Source organism: Crinia signifera, chromosome 3 (genome assembly GCF_055691185.1).
Source record: "Crinia signifera chromosome 3, ASM5569118v1, whole genome shotgun sequence".
In the NCBI taxonomy this organism is placed as follows: domain Eukaryota; kingdom Metazoa; phylum Chordata; class Amphibia; order Anura; family Myobatrachidae; genus Crinia; species Crinia signifera.
Window position 1 is genome coordinate 189,722,380 of NC_139219.1, and position 18,872 is coordinate 189,741,251.

Below are 18,872 nucleotides of genomic sequence, written 5' to 3' on the forward strand. Positions count from 1 at the left end.
GGATTCGAATAGTAAGTTCTTACAAAAATCCCCTTTTCTCTTTCGCCCATCCTGGTGACACAGCTCAACCATGGGACGTTCAAGAGCCGGTCTTATGGACGGATACGCTCAGGCTTGCAGTTGTCTAAATGAAGCGTCCTGTGATGCAAACTCATGGAACCTATAAAATTTGGTAAAGGTATGAACAGAGGACCAGGTGGCAGCCCTGCATCACTGCTCCGCTGTAGCCCCATGACGCACAGCCCAAGAGGAAGCAACTGACCTGGTGGTATGGGCATTAGTCCTGGAGGGAATCGGTCTACCTACCTTAGGGCCTTATTCTAGTTCACTCTGACAAAATCCTTCTTAGATGGACAAAACCATGTGCACTGCAGGTGGGGCAGATATAACATGTGCAGAGAGAATTAGATTTGGGTGAGTTATTTTGTTTCTGTGCAGGGTAAATACTGGCTGCTTTATTTTTACACTGCAATATAGATCTCACTGTGAAGTAAAACCCCACCCAAATCTAATTCTCTCTGCACATGTTATATCTGCCCTACCTGCAGTGCACACGGGTTTGTCCATCTAAGAAGGATTTTGTCAGAAAGAGTGAACTAGAATAAGGCCCTTAGTGTAAGCAAAAGGCAATTACCGACCTTAACCATCTAGCAATGGTCTGCCCTCTTATGTACGTCATAAAGTACCAAAAGCAAATCAGTTTTGTGAATATCCTTTACACTATCAACATAGATGCGCAAAGAGCGAACAAAGTCCAGTTTCTTTAACTTGTCCCTATTTCTCGCCTCATCAGGAGGAAAAAACACCGGGAGCACATTCTCCTGGTTTGAATGAAAATTTGACACTACCTTAGGTAGAAACTTAGGCACTGTGCCAAGCACAAAACTGTCATCATGAAAAATCAGGAACGGAGACTTGCAAGACAAGGCTCCTAATTCTGAAACTTGCCTAGCTGAAGCTATGGCCAACAAAAAGGTAAGTTTCCAAGATAGAGACTTTAGATTAGTCGATCTTAAAGGCTGAAATGGTGGCTTTTGTAAAACCTACAAGGTCCCAAGGCGCCACCGGCTGCCTATATGGAGGTTTAATCCTCGTAACTCCCTGCAAAAAAGTCTGTACTTCTGAGAAAAGAGCTACCCTTTTCTGAAAGAAAATAGATAAGGCCGACAACTGTAACTTTATGGACTGCAGGCTAAGCCCTGCTGAAAACCCGTCCTGGAGCAATTGCGAGAGTCTCGTGACCCTGAACCTAGAGGTGTGTACCTTCTGTTGTTCACACCACCTGATCTAGACCTTCCAAACGCGATGATAATTTGCCGCTGATACAGGCTTGCGAGCCCAAAGCATAGACTGAATAACAGCATTCAAAAACCCCTTCTTCCTCAGTAAGGAGGTTTGAAAAGCCAGGCCATCAAATTGAGACAAGCTATGTCCAGGTGCAGAAACGCTCCTTGTTTGAGTAAGTCTGGTCGAAGAGGAAGACACCAAGAGTCCATCGACAACTTCAGTACGTCTGAATACCAATACCTCCTGGACCAGTCCGGTGCAATCAGTATGATTTGTACCTCCTGCGTCCTAACTCTCTTTAGGACCCGAGGAACACGTACGCAAGGTTGAAACACCATGGAACTGTCATCTCATCCACTGCCCACGCGGTCAGATCCCTGTTCCGGGAGCAGAACCTGGGAACCTGACAATTGTGTATGGAACGCCATCAAGTCTATCTCTGGGAGCCCCCAGAGTGTCACTATTTCCTGACTTCTTGATGTAATGCTCACTCACCTTCCCACTGCTCTGCCCTGCTGAGGAAATCTGCTTCTAAATTCCTGATCCCCAGAATGAACACAGCCAACAGAGCAAGAATGTTCACTTCTGCCGAATGAAATATCCGCAAGACTTCCTGCATTGCCATAATGCTGCGAGTCCCCCCCTGATAATTCAGGTAAGCCACAGCCATGGCATTGTCTGACTGTATGCGTACAGGTGATCCCTTCAGGAGATCCTCTGCCTGTAGAAGGGTCTTCCAAACTGCCCAGAGCTCCAAGATGTTGATCGGTAGTCCGGATTCCTCCTTGAACCACAGACCCTGCAATCTTAGGTGCAGAACCACCAGCCCCCAGCCTCTTGAGACTGGCATCAGTCGTGACAACCAGCCAATCCCACGAGCAAAGAGAACGCTCCATCAGCAGAGACACCAGATCTGTGACACCTTTCCGCAAGTGAGCTTACCACGGTAGGGATGTTGGAAGAAAGAGCCCCCCTGAGATTTATTTGTACCCCTGAGAAATGATGGTGAGAACCCAAGGGTCCGTGGTGGAGATGTTCCACATATCCCAGAACTGCAGGAGGCGACCCCCACTCTGAGCCTCCACCCCGTCATGCTAAGGACTTATCCTCACTCTTGGATGGGTGTTTCTTAGCAAAGGCCCCGAAACGGGATCTGGGTGCCCTCCCCTTGCTGGCGGAAAACTTTCCTCTTCCTGCCTGTCCTCTACTAGACGCATCCCCTTGAAAGGAGGAGCGAAAGGACGGTCTGAACGCCCCAAACTTGGACAGAGGGCAGGAAAGTGCTCTTTCCCCCCAGTGGCCTGTTTTATAATGGACTCAAGTTCTGCCCCAAAAAAGAAGTTCTCCCTTAAAAGCCAAGGCCTCTAGAGATTTTTTGGATTCGCTGTCAGCTTCCCAAGCTTTAAGCCAGAGAGCTGTCTGTGCTGTCATGGATGTGACCGATACTTTTGATGAAATCTTGGCGCCTTCTTCCCCAGCCTCACAAACATACTCTGCAACACACCTAAGCTTTTCAGCCAAGGCAAAAGCTTATGTGTCAGGCTGAAGTTGATTACATAAGGCTTCAGCCCATTTCATTATGGCCTTGGATACCCACGCAGAGGCGATAATAGGGCATAAGGTAAACCCTACCCCTTCAAAAACAGCCTTAAGGCAGCCCTCAATTTTTGTCCACAGGGTCTATAAACGCAGCACCCCCTTGAACCGGTAAAGCCGTGGATTTAGAAAGCCTAGCAACAAGCGCATCCACTAAAGGAGTCAAGTTAGCAAATCTTTTAGGCATGATAAGCCTCTCAGGATTTTTCCGTGCTTCTCCCAGTAAAGCAATCATGCCCTCATCTGAGGGAAAGGTAACTGAATCTCTGCGTATTTACCTGAAAACACAATGAGCTGGCACTTTATCCTCCTCTGAAAGATTCAAAGTCTGCTTAATTGCAAGGATCAAATCCTCAATACCCGGGACAGAAGATTCAACTTCTTCCCTCTGGTCCCAAAAGACATCCTCAGCGCACACACCTTCCTCATCAGAATCTAAACTCAACAGGGGAGGTGTAGACAAGGAGTGTCTGGAATTAGTAACCTCAGGGGTTCTAGCAAACTGTTCCATAAATGCAGCCATTTTATGAACACTCTGCACAGTGTCCTGCATTACCTGCAGCAAAGCCAGGTCCCCCTGAGAAGGGGGGATAGAGTCCACAGACAGAGGGGGAAAAGGGCCCAGGAGATTTCACAAGGTCATCTCTCTGCCTATTTAAAGCCTGTACCAAAGCATTCATAGACCTCCCCAAGGCAGCCGCTCACGCAGGTTCAGGCTGCTCAGACCTCTGGGCTTGAGCCCCACTGGGTACAGACTCACATGAGGGGCACAAATCCCCCTGATTCATCTGTTCAAGAGTTAATTTAACACCACAGAATCTGCAGTTAACTAAGAGCAGCAGCACTACACCTTTCTGTCATAATTACACACAGTGCACAATGTCAGGCGATTGCACAGAATAATGTAACCTTGTACTTATCTGTCTGCGCTGCTGCAATGGATCCTCAGCGATCACCAGGGAAAGCACTGCCCAGGAGAAACTTCCACTCTGATCTGCAGTGTAAATCCTCCTTCAGCTCCATAGTGTGGAGAGGAAGGACGCTAGAACAGAGCAGGAAAAAACCAAGTCTCTGCTTCAGCGGGGAAAGAAGCCTATTGGCGCCTTTTCCCCCTTTAGCTGCTCCTACCAAGGGTCTCTCCTCACCTCCAGTGTCTCCCCTCCTTCTGGGACCACTTGGAAGCGCTGTAATAGGCTTCAACTCCATCTCTGGATTTCAACCTATAAACTCCTTAAAATGGCGGCCGCCATAGCGGGGGGGTCCATTTCCCAAGATCCCCCCCTAAGCAGGGAGCCGGTGCAGGACTCACCCCGGGGCCCAGAAAACCTCTCTTCATGCGCTGTGCAGAGAGGGCAGACAGCGTCCCTCTGCACACAGAGAGCTGACAGGACGCGCTTTTGTCAGCCTCTGCTGCGCTCTCAGTGTGCATACACTTCCATTGGAAGTTACACACTGTGCCTGCAGTAACTAGTAAATATTAATAAAATAAAAAACACCTAGCTACTCTAACAAAAAACGGCTGCAGCACGCAGCCAGTCAGCACAGCACCCACTCCGGTGGGCACCTAAAATGAACTGAGGAATTCTGGGATGCAGAAGGGAGGAGCCTGACTCTCAAAGAAGTCAGCATAGGTGCCTTGCTCCTGCGGAACCTCCTACATCCTCATGGTTGAGCTGTGTCACCAGGATGGACGAAAGAGAAAAGAGAAAAATTTTTTTTGCTAAAAGCATTACTGGGGACATCTGTACCAGCATTTTTGAGGACACGATATCTAACTGGCACTAAGTATGTGCAAGACAATAATTGCTTGGCATTAATTTCAGTATCTGAGATTGTACACAAACTTGTTTCATGTTTTGCAAATTGTTTTATGCACAAATAAAATATATTTGGGTATGTTTGATGTGTTTGTACAACAAAAATGCAAGATCTCAAACTACATCAGTGAAATACAAAAATATTCTAAAATACGGAATAATCCGTTATTCAAAATTCTTATGGTCCCGAGCTTTTTGGATATACTCAACCTATAATTGTATAACTTGCAAATTTTTGTTTTCTTGCAAAACATTCAAGCACCCTCATTGTGATAAAAGCTACGATATGAGGTTTGTTCTGACATGTGTATCTACTTACGTAGTCTATGTCATAGTGTACACTACATTATGTAGGCCAGACAACATGCCAGTTTAAAGAACGCATGTCCGGACACAGATCATAGATAAGTTTAGCCAATCGGGGCAAGGCACTTCAGGGAGGCAGGTGATTCCCTGGAGTCGCTGAGGTACAGTACTTTATGATAGATCATGTACCTGCCTCTTTGAGGGGTGGAGATTGCGCCAAGCAGCTGCTTATTAAAGAACCGCAGTGGATTATTCGATTGGGGACCACCAGTCCAGGAGGAATCAATGAAAAAATCTATTGGAATAGTCTTATATAGGGTCTTCTGGAACGAAGCTATATGCTTAGTGACAATGGATGCCTATCAGTTATACAAGGGTTAAATGATTAATGCAATAATTTCATATGCATTTGGAACATATAGGGAGGCGGCCAGTAGATCAGTCCCTTATATGTGTAGTAGTTAGATGTAAATATGCCCTGTATATAGAGACCATGGTGGTAGGTGGCTATTGGATGAACTGCTCATATCGGTATACCACGTAGTTTGTCTGCGATTGGATAAGTCCCTCATATTGGAGGTATTCTTATGCAAATTATCTTTGTATATAGCTACATTTCTTTATTGTGTTTGTTGCCTGGTTTTTTATGTGTAACTTTTAGGTTTATTATTGATAGTTTTGTACATATGTATATTTATATGTATTGTCACTGTAGTTAATATAATGTATATATTTATGTATTGTCACTGTACTTAATATAATATATATTAATATATATATATATATATATATATATTATATGATTATATGTGTATATTATTATATACACATATACATATATACACACACACACACACATACACACACACACAGTATAGAGACAGAGCTCAGGATAATTAAGACACCTACATTGAAGTGAAAAACAGTTTGGAGTACAGTTCGATGACTGCAAGGCTTTTTTAACCCCTTCCCGACATTTGACGTACATTTACGTCATGGCCGGGATGTACTTCCCGACACATGGCATAAATGTACGTCATGACTTTAAACTGTCACTGCGTCTCGAGACGCAGTGACAGAGGGACGATGTCTGCTGTCCCTGACAGCAGACATGTCCCTGCATGCCCAGGGGGGGCTGCGATGTCGCCCCCCCGTCGGCGATCGCTGTGATTGGCTGTTCAGTGTGAACAGCCATTCACAGCGTTTTCCTGTGTTACCAGCGAATCAGACGCTCGGTAACACAGGTGTCAATCACCGCCGGGCGTCAGGGGGCATGAGGGGGTCATCGGTGACGATGACACCTCACCCCACCCTCACCCCACCTGCCCCCAAGGCTGTGATTGGTCCGTGGGACCCACGGACCAATCACAGCCAAGGCGCGACATTTAAACTAACGGTGACTGCGCTGCAGACGCCATTCCGGTCTGGAGTAGCGTGCAGAGCGGTCACCGTGCCTATCTGCCGTGATACTGACCTGATCCTTGCTAATACTTACCTGATCCTTGCAAATACCTTACCTGATTACCTGATCACTGCTTGTAGCGTGCTGGACGCTTCCTGGATCTGACTTCTTGGGACTTCCTGCTGCTGCTGCAGTGTGATAGAGAGATAGAGAGAGAGATAGAGAGAGATAGAGAGATAGTGACAGAGAGAGCTATATTTTGTGTCTGCTACCCCCCCTTTTTGGGGGTGCAGGGGTTTTTTATATATATATAGTGCTGCTGCTGCAGTGTCATAGTGATAGATAGTGATAGATAGTGAGAGATAGAGAGATAGAGAGATTTGTGTCTGCTACCCCCCCTTTTGGGGCTGCAGGTTTTTTTTTTATATATATATATATAACTGTCAGTGCTGCTGCAGCAGTGTCATAGAGTGATAGATAGTGATAGATAGTGATAGATAGTGAGAGATAGAGAGAGATAGTGACAGAGAGTGATAGAGAGTGTATATTTTGTGTCTGCTACCCCCCCTTTTTGGGGGTGCAGGTTTTTTAGTGTCCTAGAGTGATAGATAGTGATAGATAGTGATAGATAGTGATAGATAGTGATAGATAGTGAGAGATAGTGAGAGATAGTGAGAGATAGTGAGAGATAGTGACAGATAGTGCTAAATTTTGTGTCTGCTGCCCCCGCCTTTTGTGCTGATCACTATATCTGAGGTGATCAGCAACTTTTTGGGGGTGCAGAGGTTTTTTTTTTTTTATATATACCTGTCAGTTGCTGCCAGTTGCACTGTCAGTTGCACCAAAGGTTGTGCACCTGCTGCCCCTCACTGGTAATCAGTGTCGCATCACTGATCACCTTTTTTTTTTTGTGGGGTCTTTTTTAAAAAAAATTTTTACACACACTGTGATTTTGTGGGTGTCCTGTGGCCACTGTGCGCTGATCAGTGACGTACATCACTGATCAGCTTTTTCGGCACAGGGTTGATCTATTTTTTTTTTTGATCAAATTCCTGTTGCCTTTGAGCGCTGTTCAGTGACAGACGTTACTGACCAACATCTGTGCTCAATTTTTGGCGCAGGACCTTTTTTTTTTTTAACCCCTTCAATTTTTTTTTTTTTTAACCCCTTCAATTTTTTTTTTTGGTATAAAGTATTTTTTTTTTCTGCACTACATACACATTACACACTACATTCCCCCCAGGTTGAAATAAAGTTTGGGTACTTATGTAGTATCTGGGCTGCCGATTTTTTGATTGTATGCCTTAAGTTAAGGCATACAATCAGATGCGATGCGATGCGATATCGCATCGCATCGCATGCGACCATCGGATGCGATGACCCGATTTTTCCATAGGAATCAATGTTAAAATGGACTGAGTCCATTTTAACATGGAATTCAATGGGAAAAAGGGGTCCTTTTCATACCCCTACTATCCAAGTGGGCATGGAGTTGGATATAAACCTGTGGCGAGCGCAGCGAGCCACCGAGCCCGAAGCGTGGCGAGCGAAGCGAGCCCCGCGAGGGGACGGTATTCTGTGTCCCCTCGCGGGGCTCGCTAAGCTCGCCACGCTTCGGGCTCGGTGGCTCGCTACGCTCGCCACAGGTTTATATCCAACTCCATGCCCACTTGGATAGTAGGGGTATGAAAAGGACCCCTTTTTCCCATTGAATTCCATGTTAAAATGGACTCAGTCCATTTTAACATTGATTCCTATGGAAAAATCGGGTCATCGCATCGCATCGCATCGCATCCGATGGTCGCATGCGATGCGATGCGATGTACCCGATTTAGAAATCGGCAGCCCAGATACTACATAAGTACCAAAGTTTGTACCCCCCCCTACACTATACACGTGTTGAAACATTTCACTACCAGTAACACAAAAATAAAAATGGCATCCCAAATGTCATCCCAAATGTCATCCCAGTCATCCAGAAGAATGTATTCAGCAGAGGAGGCATATGCCATGCTTGCTTCTGACTCTGACTCAGCCAGTGATGCAAGCGGGGAATTTGAAGGATTCGCCTTAAGCTCCTCTTCCTCCTCTGGTGATGAGGGACCCCCTCAAAGACGTCCCCGTAGAGCAGCTGAGACCCCCCCCCAATAATTGATCTCGTATGGACCCCACCACCAGACAATTTTGAGCCCCAGGTTCCTGAGTTTTTGGCCATGCCAGGAATCCAATTTGATTCCACAGGTCTCAGAGAAATTGACTTTTTCAAATTATTTTTCTCTGATGATTTTATAAATTTAATGGTGGACCAAACTAATTTATATGCCCAGCAGTTTATTGCTCAAAACCCCACGTCATCATTTGCTAGGTGGACCCCTGTAGATGCAGTAGAGATGATGACGTTTTGGGGTCTGGTGTTTCATATGGGCATAGTAAAAAAGCCAGAAATTAGGCAATATTGGAGTACAGATGTTCTGTACAGCACCCTATTTTACCGTATGGCCATGCCCCGGGCTCGATTTGAGACGATCCTTAAATTTTTGCATTACAACGATAATGCACAGTGCCCACCCAGAGATGATCCCACCTTTGACCGGCTATTCAAAGTCAGGCCGGTCATTGATCATTTCAGTGCCAAATTTGAAGACATGTACATCCCAGATAAATTCATTTGCATAGACGAGTCCCTTATACATTTTAAAGGAAGGGTTAAATTCCGCCAGTACCTTCCCAGTAAGAGGGCAAGGTATGGCATAAAAATGTATAAGCTGTGTGAAAGCACCTCAGGGTACACTCACAGGTTTAGGGTATATGAAGGGAAGGATTCAAGAATTGAACCGCCAGAATGCCCCCCCTCCCTCGTAGGTGTTAGTGGAAAAATTGTCTGGGATTTAGTGCACCCCTTCCTGGATAAAGGTTATCACCTCTATGTGGATAACTTTTACACCAGCATCCCCCTGTTTAAGGCCCTTGGTTCAAGAGGTACAGCAGCTTGCGGTACTGTGCGCAAGAACCAAAGAGGCCTCCCAAAAACGCACATTGCCCAAGTAATGAGAAGGGGTGAAAGCAGGGGAATATGCACCGAAAATATGTTGTTGGTCAAATATAAGGACAAGAGGGATGTCCTTATACTGACAACAATTCACGGAGACAGTACCACCTCCGTCCCTGTACGAGGTACCAGTACCCACACCTCAAAACCTAATTGTATCCTGGATTATAATAGGTACATGGGCGGAGTGGATCTTTCAGATCAGGTACTGAAGCCGTACAGTGCCCTGCGGAAAACAAAAATCTGGTACAAGAAGCTGGCCGTGTATATCATCCAGATGGCACTGTATTACGCTTACGTGCTATTCCGTTCTACCGGCCAGAGGGGGACATTTATGCACTTTCAAGAGGAAGTCATAAAGGGCCTAATATTTGGGAACCAGCAGGCAGAGGGCCCCAGTACTTCTAGTACTGGCCCCCGTATTGTACCAGGGCAGCATTTTCCTGATGAAATCCCCTCCACTGGAAAAAAGGGCAGGACACAAAAAAGGTGCAAAGTTTGCTATAAAAAGGGAATAAGAAAGCAAACTATTTTCCAGTGACACTTGCCCCGACAAACCCGGCCTATGTATAAAGGAGTGTTTTAAAATATACCACACATCTATGGATTATTAGGTTCATAATTTCACCGTGCTTCGGGGGTCTTGCTAATGCCACATAGCACCCACCATTCATTCCACCAGAATCTGAGCCGCAAAATCCAAAAATCACTCCTTCCCTTCTGAGTCCTGCCATGCACCCAACTGGTATTTTTTGGTCACATGTGAGGCATTGCCGTACTCGGGAGAAATTGGGGCACAGATTTTGGGGTGCTTTTTCTCCTTCATACCTTTTGAAAATGAAAAATTTTGAGCCAGAACTGCATTTTTGTGTAAAAAAATGTAATTTTTCATTTTCACTGCCCACTTGTATCAAAATTGGTGAAACCCCTGGGGGTTTGAAATGTACACTATACCCCTAGATGAATTCCCTGAGGGGTGTAGTTTGCAAAATGGGGTCACTTGTGGGGGGGTTCCACTGTATTGGTGCTTTGGGGGTCTTGCTAATGCGACATAGCACCCACCATCATTCCACCAGAATTTGTGCTGCAAAATCCAAATATCACTCCTTCCCTTCTGAGTCCTGCCACTCTTTGGTCACACATGAGGCATTGCCGTACTCGGGAGAAATTGGGGCACAGATTTTGGGGTGCTTTTTCTCCTTCATACCTTCTGAAAATGAAAAATTTTGAGCCAGAACTGCATTTTTGTGTAAAAAAATGTAATTTTTCATTTTCACTGCCCACTTGTATCAAAATTGGTGAAACCCCTGGGGGTTTGAAATGTACACTATACCCCTAGATGAATTCCCTGAGGGGTGTAGTTTGCAAAATGGGGTCACTTGTGGGGGGGTTCCACTGTATTGGTGCTTGGGGGGTCTTGCTAATGCGACATAGCACCCACCAAAATTCCACCAGAATCTGAGCTGCAAAATCCAAAAATCACTCCTTCCCTTCTGAGTCCTGCCATGCACCCAACTGGTATTTTTTGGTCACATGTGAGGCATTGCCGTACTCGGGAGAAATTGGGGCACAGATTTTGGGGTGCTTTTTCTCCTTCATACCTTTTGAAAATGAAAAATTTTGAGCCAGAACTGCATTTTTGTGTAAAAAAATGTAATTTTTCATTTTCACTGCCCACTTGTATCAAAATTGGTGAAACCCCTGGGGGTTTGAAATGTACACTATACCCCTAGATGAATTCCCTGAGGGGTGTAGTTTGCAAAATGGGGTCACTTGTGGGGGGGTTCCACTGTATTGGTGCTTGGGGGGTCTTGCTAATGCGACATAGCACCCACCAAAATTCCACCAGAATCTGAGCTGCAAAATCCAAAAATCACTCCTTCCCTTCTGAGTCCTGCCATGCACCCAACTGGTATTTTTTGGTCACATGTGAGGCATTGCCGTACTCGGGAGAAATTGGGGCACAGATTTTGGGGTGCTTTTTCTCCTTCATACCTTCTGAAAATGAAAAATTTTGAGCCAGAACTGCATTTTTGTGTAAAAAAATGTAATTTTTCATTTTCACTGCCCACTTGTATCAAAATTGGTGAAACCCCTGGGGGTTTGAAATGTACACTATACCCCTAGATGAATTCCCTGAGGGGTGTACTTTGCAAAATGGGGTGACTTGTGGGGGGGTTCCACTGTATTGGTGCAACATAGCACCCACCATTCATTCCACCAAAATCTGTGCTGCAAAATCCAAAAATCACTCCTTCCCTTCTGAGTCCTGCCATGCACCCAACTGGTATTTTTTGGTCACATGTGAGGCATTGCCGTACTCGGGAGAAATTGGGGCACAGATTTTGGGGTGCTTTTTCTCCTTCATACCTTTTGAAAATGAAAAATTTTGAGCCAGAACTGCATTTTTGTGTAAAAAAATGTAATTTTTCATTTTCACTGCCCACTTGTATCAAAATTGGTGAAACCCCTGGGGGTTTGAAATGTACACTATACCCCTAGATGAATTCCCTGAGGGGTGTAGTTTGCAAAATGGGGTCACTTGTGGGGGGGTTCCACTGTATTGGTGCTTGGGGGGTCTTGCTAATGCGACATAGCACCCACCAAAATTCCACCAGAATCTGAGCTGCAAAATCCAAAAATCACTCCTTCCCTTCTGAGTCCTGCCATGCACCCAACTGGTATTTTTTGGTCACATGTGAGGCATTGCCATACTCGGGAGAAATTGGGGCACAGATTTTGGGGTGCTTTTTCTCCTTCATACCTTCTGAAAATGAAAAATTTTGAGCCAGAACTGCATTTTTGTGTAAAAAAATGTAATTTTTCATTTTCACTGCCCACTTGTATCAAAATTGGTGAAACCCCTGGGGGTTTGAAATGTACACTATACCCCTAGATGAATTCCCTGAGGGGTGTACTTTGCAAAATGGGGTGACTTGTGGGGGGGTTCCACTGTATTGGTGCAACATAGCACCCACCATTCATTCCACCAAAATCTGTGCTGCAAAATCCAAAAATCACTCCTTCCCTTCTGAGTCCTGCCATGCACCCAACTGGTATTTTTTGGTCACATGTGAGGCATTGCCGTACTCGGGAGAAATTGGGGCACAGATTTTGGGGTGCTTTTTCTCCTTCATACCTTTTGAAAATGAAAAATTTTGAGCCAGAACTGCATTTTTGTGTAAAAAAATGTAAATTTTCATTTTCACTGCCCACTTGTATCAAAATTGGTGAAACCCCTGGGGGTTTGAAATGTACACTATACCCCTAGATGAATTCCCTGAGGGGTGTACTTTGCAAAATGGGGTGACTTGTGGGGGGGTTCCACTGTATTGGTGCTTGGGGGGTCTTGCTAATGCGACATAGCACCCACCAAAATTCCACCAGAATCTGAGCTGCAAAATCCAAAAATCACTCCTTCCCTTCTGAGTCCTGCCATGCACCCAAATGGTATTTTTTGGTCACATGTGAGGCATTGCCGTACTCGGGAGAAATTGGGGCACAGATTTTGGGGTGCTTTTTCTCCTTCATACCTTCTGAAAATGAAAAATTTTGAGCCAAAACTGCATTTTTGTGTAAAAAATGTAATTTTTCATTTTCACTGCCCAGTTGTATCAAAATTGGTGAAACCCCTGGGGGTTTGAAATGTACACTATACCCCTAGATGAATTCCCTGAGGGGTGTAGTTTGCAAAATGGGGTCACTTGTGGGGGGGTTCCTAAATTTTAGAATCTTATGGTGCCTAGAAACCTACATGGTGCCTAAAAAATAATCTCATAAAAAGGAGGCTCCAAAATCAAGTAGGTGCTCCTTCTATTATGAAGCCTGTGGTTTGGTCAACGTGCACACTAGGGCCACATATAGGATATTTATGAAAACAAAAGAATTGGGGGAATCAATTTTTAGTCACATTTCTCTAGTAAAATGTATTGTGTTCCTTAGAAAAATGTATTAAAATTGCAAATCTGCAAAAAAAATGAAATTTTGAAATTTCACCTACACTTTGTTTTAATTCCTGTGAAACACCTAAAGGGTTAAAAAACTTCCAAAATGCTGTTTTGAATACTGTGAGGGGTGCAGTTTTTGAAATGGTATCATTTATGGGGGTGTCTCACATACAAGTCCCTCAAAGTCACATCAGAACTGAACTGGTCCCTAAAAAAATCAGTGTTTGAAATTTTCTTGAAAATTTGAGAATTTGCTATTCATATTGTAAGCCTCCTAGTGTCCAAAAAAATTAAAAGGAAGTTGAAATAATGATGGAAACATAAAGTAGACATATGGTCTATGTTAGTTATTAACTATTTTGAGTGGTATGATTATTTGTCTCACAAGCAGAAAATTTAACATTTTGCAAATTGCTAAATTTTCCATTTTTTCACGACATTTTGGTATTTTTCACAAAAAAACACAGACTGTATCGACCCAAATTTACCACTAATTTGAAGTACAATGTGTCACGAAAAAAATAATCTCAAAATCACTGGGATAAGTAAAAGCAAAAAAAAGTTATCCCCACTTAAGTGAGACATGTCAGATTTGAAAAAAAGGGCTCTGTCAGGAACGCAAAAACTGGCTCTGTCAGGAAGGGGTTAAATGGTATGCTAAAGTACCTCTAGCACCACAGATGGTGTTGAGTGCCATGGATTAAAGCCTATTGTTTATTTAAAATTTCTCTTGCACCCCTTTTTTTATATGTACCGGTAAGTCAATTCCGGTCAGCTGCTTTCCCAGATGCTCATTAATTATTAAGACTGGGTGAGGTTCTGTCTCTTTTAGCCAATGAGATGGCAGACACATCCACGAAAAAAAAAAAAAAAACAGTGTCATAAAATATATGTGTGATACCTAAAGCTAGAGTCAGTGTAGAGCAGTGGTTCCCAAACTGTGTGCCTAGGCACCCTGAGGTGTCGTGAGGCTCTTCCAGGGGTGCCTCGGGTTGGTGGCTAAAGTTATAGGCAAAACAAGTGGTAGCCAATCATAACACAATCAGAAGTACAAATGTACACCACCCCCATAACTAAACTTAAGGCGAAGAGTAAAGGAACCATTTCCTAATTTGATTATTTATTGAAAATTTATCAATGAAGTATTTTATCCTAGGGGTGCCGTGAAAAAATTTGGATATGCTAGGGAGCTGTGATTCAAGGAAGTTTGGGAATCACTGGTGTAGAGACTGGTTGGCCACCCTTACAAATTACTTCAATGTGTTGGAACACACATTCCCTGAATTTAAATGAACAAATTCTGGTATCATTTATTGAGTGGAGAGCATGCATATTTTTTTTTATTTAAAGCATTTCTACAAGTATAATGGTAACTTAGATTGTTTTTTAAACATACAAATGTACATAATATTACTTTCACATACTAACCTGGGGTGATATTGCTCATCTGCTTCCTTTGGAAATCTGCTGTTAGAATGTGGACCTTGAGAAAAAGAAAGAACAATTCAAATATTGTTCAGGGTATCCTGCAACCAAGTTCAAACTTTGGACTTCAGCAAAGCAGATATCAAACTTAAAGCCATACACACAGGACAGGTTTGGGCTGATTTTTAAGTTAATTGTCTAAATAACTTTAAGCATGGATGTGTATGCCTCTGAGTGACGGCGAAGTGCGCTCCCACGCCTCACCATCACCTGACTAGCTCTTGACTGCATGTAGCCGACATCTAGTCAGATTGCCAGTGTTCTCACTGGGGCACAGAATGTGTGTCAGCGATGTGTGCTGAGCAATCGGTTCTAAACCACATCGCTCAGCATGGATCTGAAGTCGCCCCGTGTGTATGGGGCTTTAGATGTCACCTTAATCCTGTAAGCAAAACATGCCATGTAAAACTAAATAGAAGTATATGCTTCACTGAAGAGATTGTTTAATCATAATAATGGTCATAATTTACAACTACCACAAGTTATGGACATTACAATGATTGATCTATGTAAAGGCGCACACACCTTTACATATAATTCCATGGCAAACTATATAGTGCATATACACTGAACAATATCGCTAATTACATCGTTCAGTGATATCACCTGGCCCCCGATCAGAGTATGCAGTCATTGGGGATATAGTCAAAATTGTATTGCACGTACAGACAACATAGGGGCGTTGTTAATGACCTGTGGGTGCGGGCGTCGTAAACCATTTAGGGCGTACACACTAGACAATATGCACAATAAAGTTGTTAACTATCATATAGTGTGTACGCACCATAAGTCTTTTCATTCCATTCACAACTTAGCACAACTAGAATTAGTGAGTACACAGTGTTAAAATACTGCATGAAAGAGAATAAAGATTAGTTATTATTGGGTCTTTCACAAAAAAAGTATCTCATTTTCTTAACATATAACTGACCATTTAAAAGTATTGTTCCTGTTTTCTCAGTAGATTTCCCACCTACAAATTAAATACAGAAATGGACATCAATGTATAGTCCTAAGTAACGTGGAGTCAATTCAATTACATGCAAGCTTTGCGGAATAGGTCAACCTACAAATGTTTGGCTGCTGCTCACAGCAATGAAAGCATAAGTAACTATTGCATTTGTATGTGTACAGCAGAAGGTACTGGCGGAAGTGCAAATGCAGTAGTATTATCTGACCCTAATTTAACCAAATCACAATAAACCCACTGTCAACACAGGTATATATAGACTAGAGCAGTGACTCCAAAGCGGGATGCCTTGGGTTCCAAATTAAATGATTTATGGTCAATATAATATAGGCAAGACCAACATTGGCGTCTTCCAAAAATGAAAGTGCAAACAAACAGAAACATAACCTGGTCTACCATATTCCAGAACCTGAGGAGGATAGGTTTACTTAATTTAATAATTCCAACTGATAGTCTTAACAACAAATGTTTGGCCTTGGGGTGACAAGAAAAAAATGATACTCAGGTGTCAAGAAAGTTTGTAACCACTGGAATACAGAATATGTAACCTTCCACGCTTTTACAAACATGCCAAGTGATCTAAGAATACTGTACCTGGGAAAGAATTTAAACACATGTTCAGCAGTTACACATACATTCAAGTTCCTAATTATAATTCTTTGGGTAATTAAATGACCGATTCGTTATTTGATTTATAAATGTTGTCTTATACAAGAAAATGCAGTAATATTTCATATTTTATCAGCCTTCTGCAATATGGACCATGCCAAACATTGGCTGAAGTAAAGTAAAGCACACTGCCATTGGACTCTACAGAAGTAAAAAACATTCTGTAACGACAACTCATACTTCATAATCTGGAAGTCTGATGGACTAATCTGGGTTTGGTGGATGCCAGGCAAACACATACTGACAACTGTAAAATGTGGTGGAGGAATAATAGAATTGGATTTTTTTTAATGGTTTGGTTAGTTCAAGTGAAAGAAAAATTCAATACTACCGCTTACAATGACATTCCAGAGAATTGTGTGCTTCAAACTTTACTGCAACAGATTCAGATGGTACATTCCCAGCATGACAATGAACCACCCAGAAATTATTTGTTAAGTGTAGGGAGGAAGACCTGGCCTGCATAGAGCTCGGACCTTACCTCCATAGAACACCTATGGACTAAAATGGAAATCATACTGCGTGCCAGATCCAAATCTTCAAACATCGGCTCTCAACCTCCAGAATGCTCTTGTGGCTAAATAGATACAAATGCCTTCAGCAAACGGATCTGATACCCTTCAATGCTGTCGTTATGCTGTCGTTCCCCTGTCCGGGAAAGCTCTTACAAGGCAAACTTCTTGAAATATTTTACATGCATTAATAATTATTGTTGCCATAATGAATGTGGGAGTACAAGAAAATAGAGGCATCATTCAAATCACTACCTTTCAAAGATGTAGCGAGTTTTACAGCCATCCTTCCAATTAAACATTCTTTCAGCATTGACTCATAGTTGACCCAGCGATGAACCTTGGAACAAAAATATACATATATCTCAATGGTACACTCTAAATGAAATCTGTGCAAATTATCATTTACGTAACAAATTAAATTGCCAAAATACATGTTTTTATTACGCTAGGCATTTTACAGCAAGTATGTGGCCAAAGCACTGTGCAGCTTATAGAAAATTAAATATAAAATAAAGAGTTCCTAAATCTGTCACCATCCTAATCAGTCATGTTTTACAGAATAATTAAAACCCTTTGCAGCACAGAAATTAAATATAGTTATCTCATGAAGGATGCTGATGTTTCCTTATCTGTTACTATGACAGCAGATGTAGGAAGGCAAAAGACAGCCTACGGCAATTTAGAGATGCCAAAGGTGTTTTCTCACTTCATAAGCGTTACTGCTTGCTGGCACCAAGAAGCATCATTGCCAGAGGATGTACAGGGGTGCAGTCTAGCTTTGATGGACACCACAACATAATGATAATAGACCATGTTGTCAGTCAGGAGACAAGTATGGGCACTTAATAATGGCCTGAAATATTTCAGATTGGCAGCAAGTCCTAATCCCACAGTTGTAGACAGTGATAAAACAAACTGTGTAACAGACAGGCTTGGAGGTAAGAGGGCCCTGCTTCAAGCTTACAACTCTTCACAGTAATAACTCAGAAGTGTTTCATATGAGGGGAGGGTCATACAAAGAAATAATTTGGAGCAATTAGATTGAAACTAGGTCAAATGTTGGATTAAAGTAGGTACCAGGTAACATGTGATTTTTCCCAACAATGACCATTTCATTTATATGAACCTTCCATTATATAAGAGGCTTCTGAGTTATCTGTAAAGCTATTACTGTGCATACTCATTTAAATTCCCCTTAAGTTAGCTGCCCCTTGCCCCAAACTCCTCTCTGCCATCACCCCTCTTTCCTCCCCGGGAATTCCTCTCAAATAGCCTCTACACCCAATTTCTCTAATTTTCTAGACAGGGGTACTCCTTAAACTTTCTTTAAAAGTATGTGAGAGATACTCCCTAACACAATACTGTTTCTACCAATATCTCCAAGTTTAAACTTACGTGGCCTCTTCTTTTCCATCCCCCAATTTTGTACGTATACCCAATGTAATGGAACGCCTTTGTATTTACTGGCAGATGTATAAGGCACTCTCCCTCATCTACCACTTTATTCTCTGGACCAGCCAGCTCTGGCGGATCTTGAACTTGCCTGGGAAATGGATCTGAGAGGCAATTCAATTTAAATATATTAAAATGTCCCATTAGTGTCTCTTATAAAGTCTATTCTCCATAAGAATTCATATAAAGTCTATTCTCATCCATATGTTGTCCAGGAACGTCTACATCAAATGTACCCTAATAACTCTCATCTCTGTTGGAGACACCGGGGCCAAGTGGGATCAACTTTTCAATCTTTAGTGGGTGTGTCCTTAGTGCCACTTTCTGGAAGAAGATTCAAATCGCTCGTATCCTCTGTAGTTCCTTTCTGTCCTCCA

General features: G+C 42.9%; 1 protein-coding gene across 4 annotated transcripts in view; it reads right to left on the bottom strand.

Annotated features, from left to right (window-relative positions):
* Positions 1–18,872, bottom strand: part of CYB5R4 (cytochrome b5 reductase 4) — a 147,759-nt gene that overhangs the window by 80,447 nt on the left and 48,440 nt on the right. For all 4 annotated transcript variants that reach the window (XM_083177124.1, XM_083177125.1, XM_083177122.1 and 1 more), the window contains exons 4-6: positions 17,296–17,380; positions 15,821–15,862; positions 14,833–14,887 (exon numbers count right to left, since the gene is read on the bottom strand). In XM_083177124.1, the coding sequence (XP_083033250.1) occupies positions 14,833–14,887; positions 15,821–15,862; positions 17,296–17,380 (182 nt within the window). The remainder of the gene's footprint in view (positions 1–14,832; positions 14,888–15,820; positions 15,863–17,295; positions 17,381–18,872) is intronic.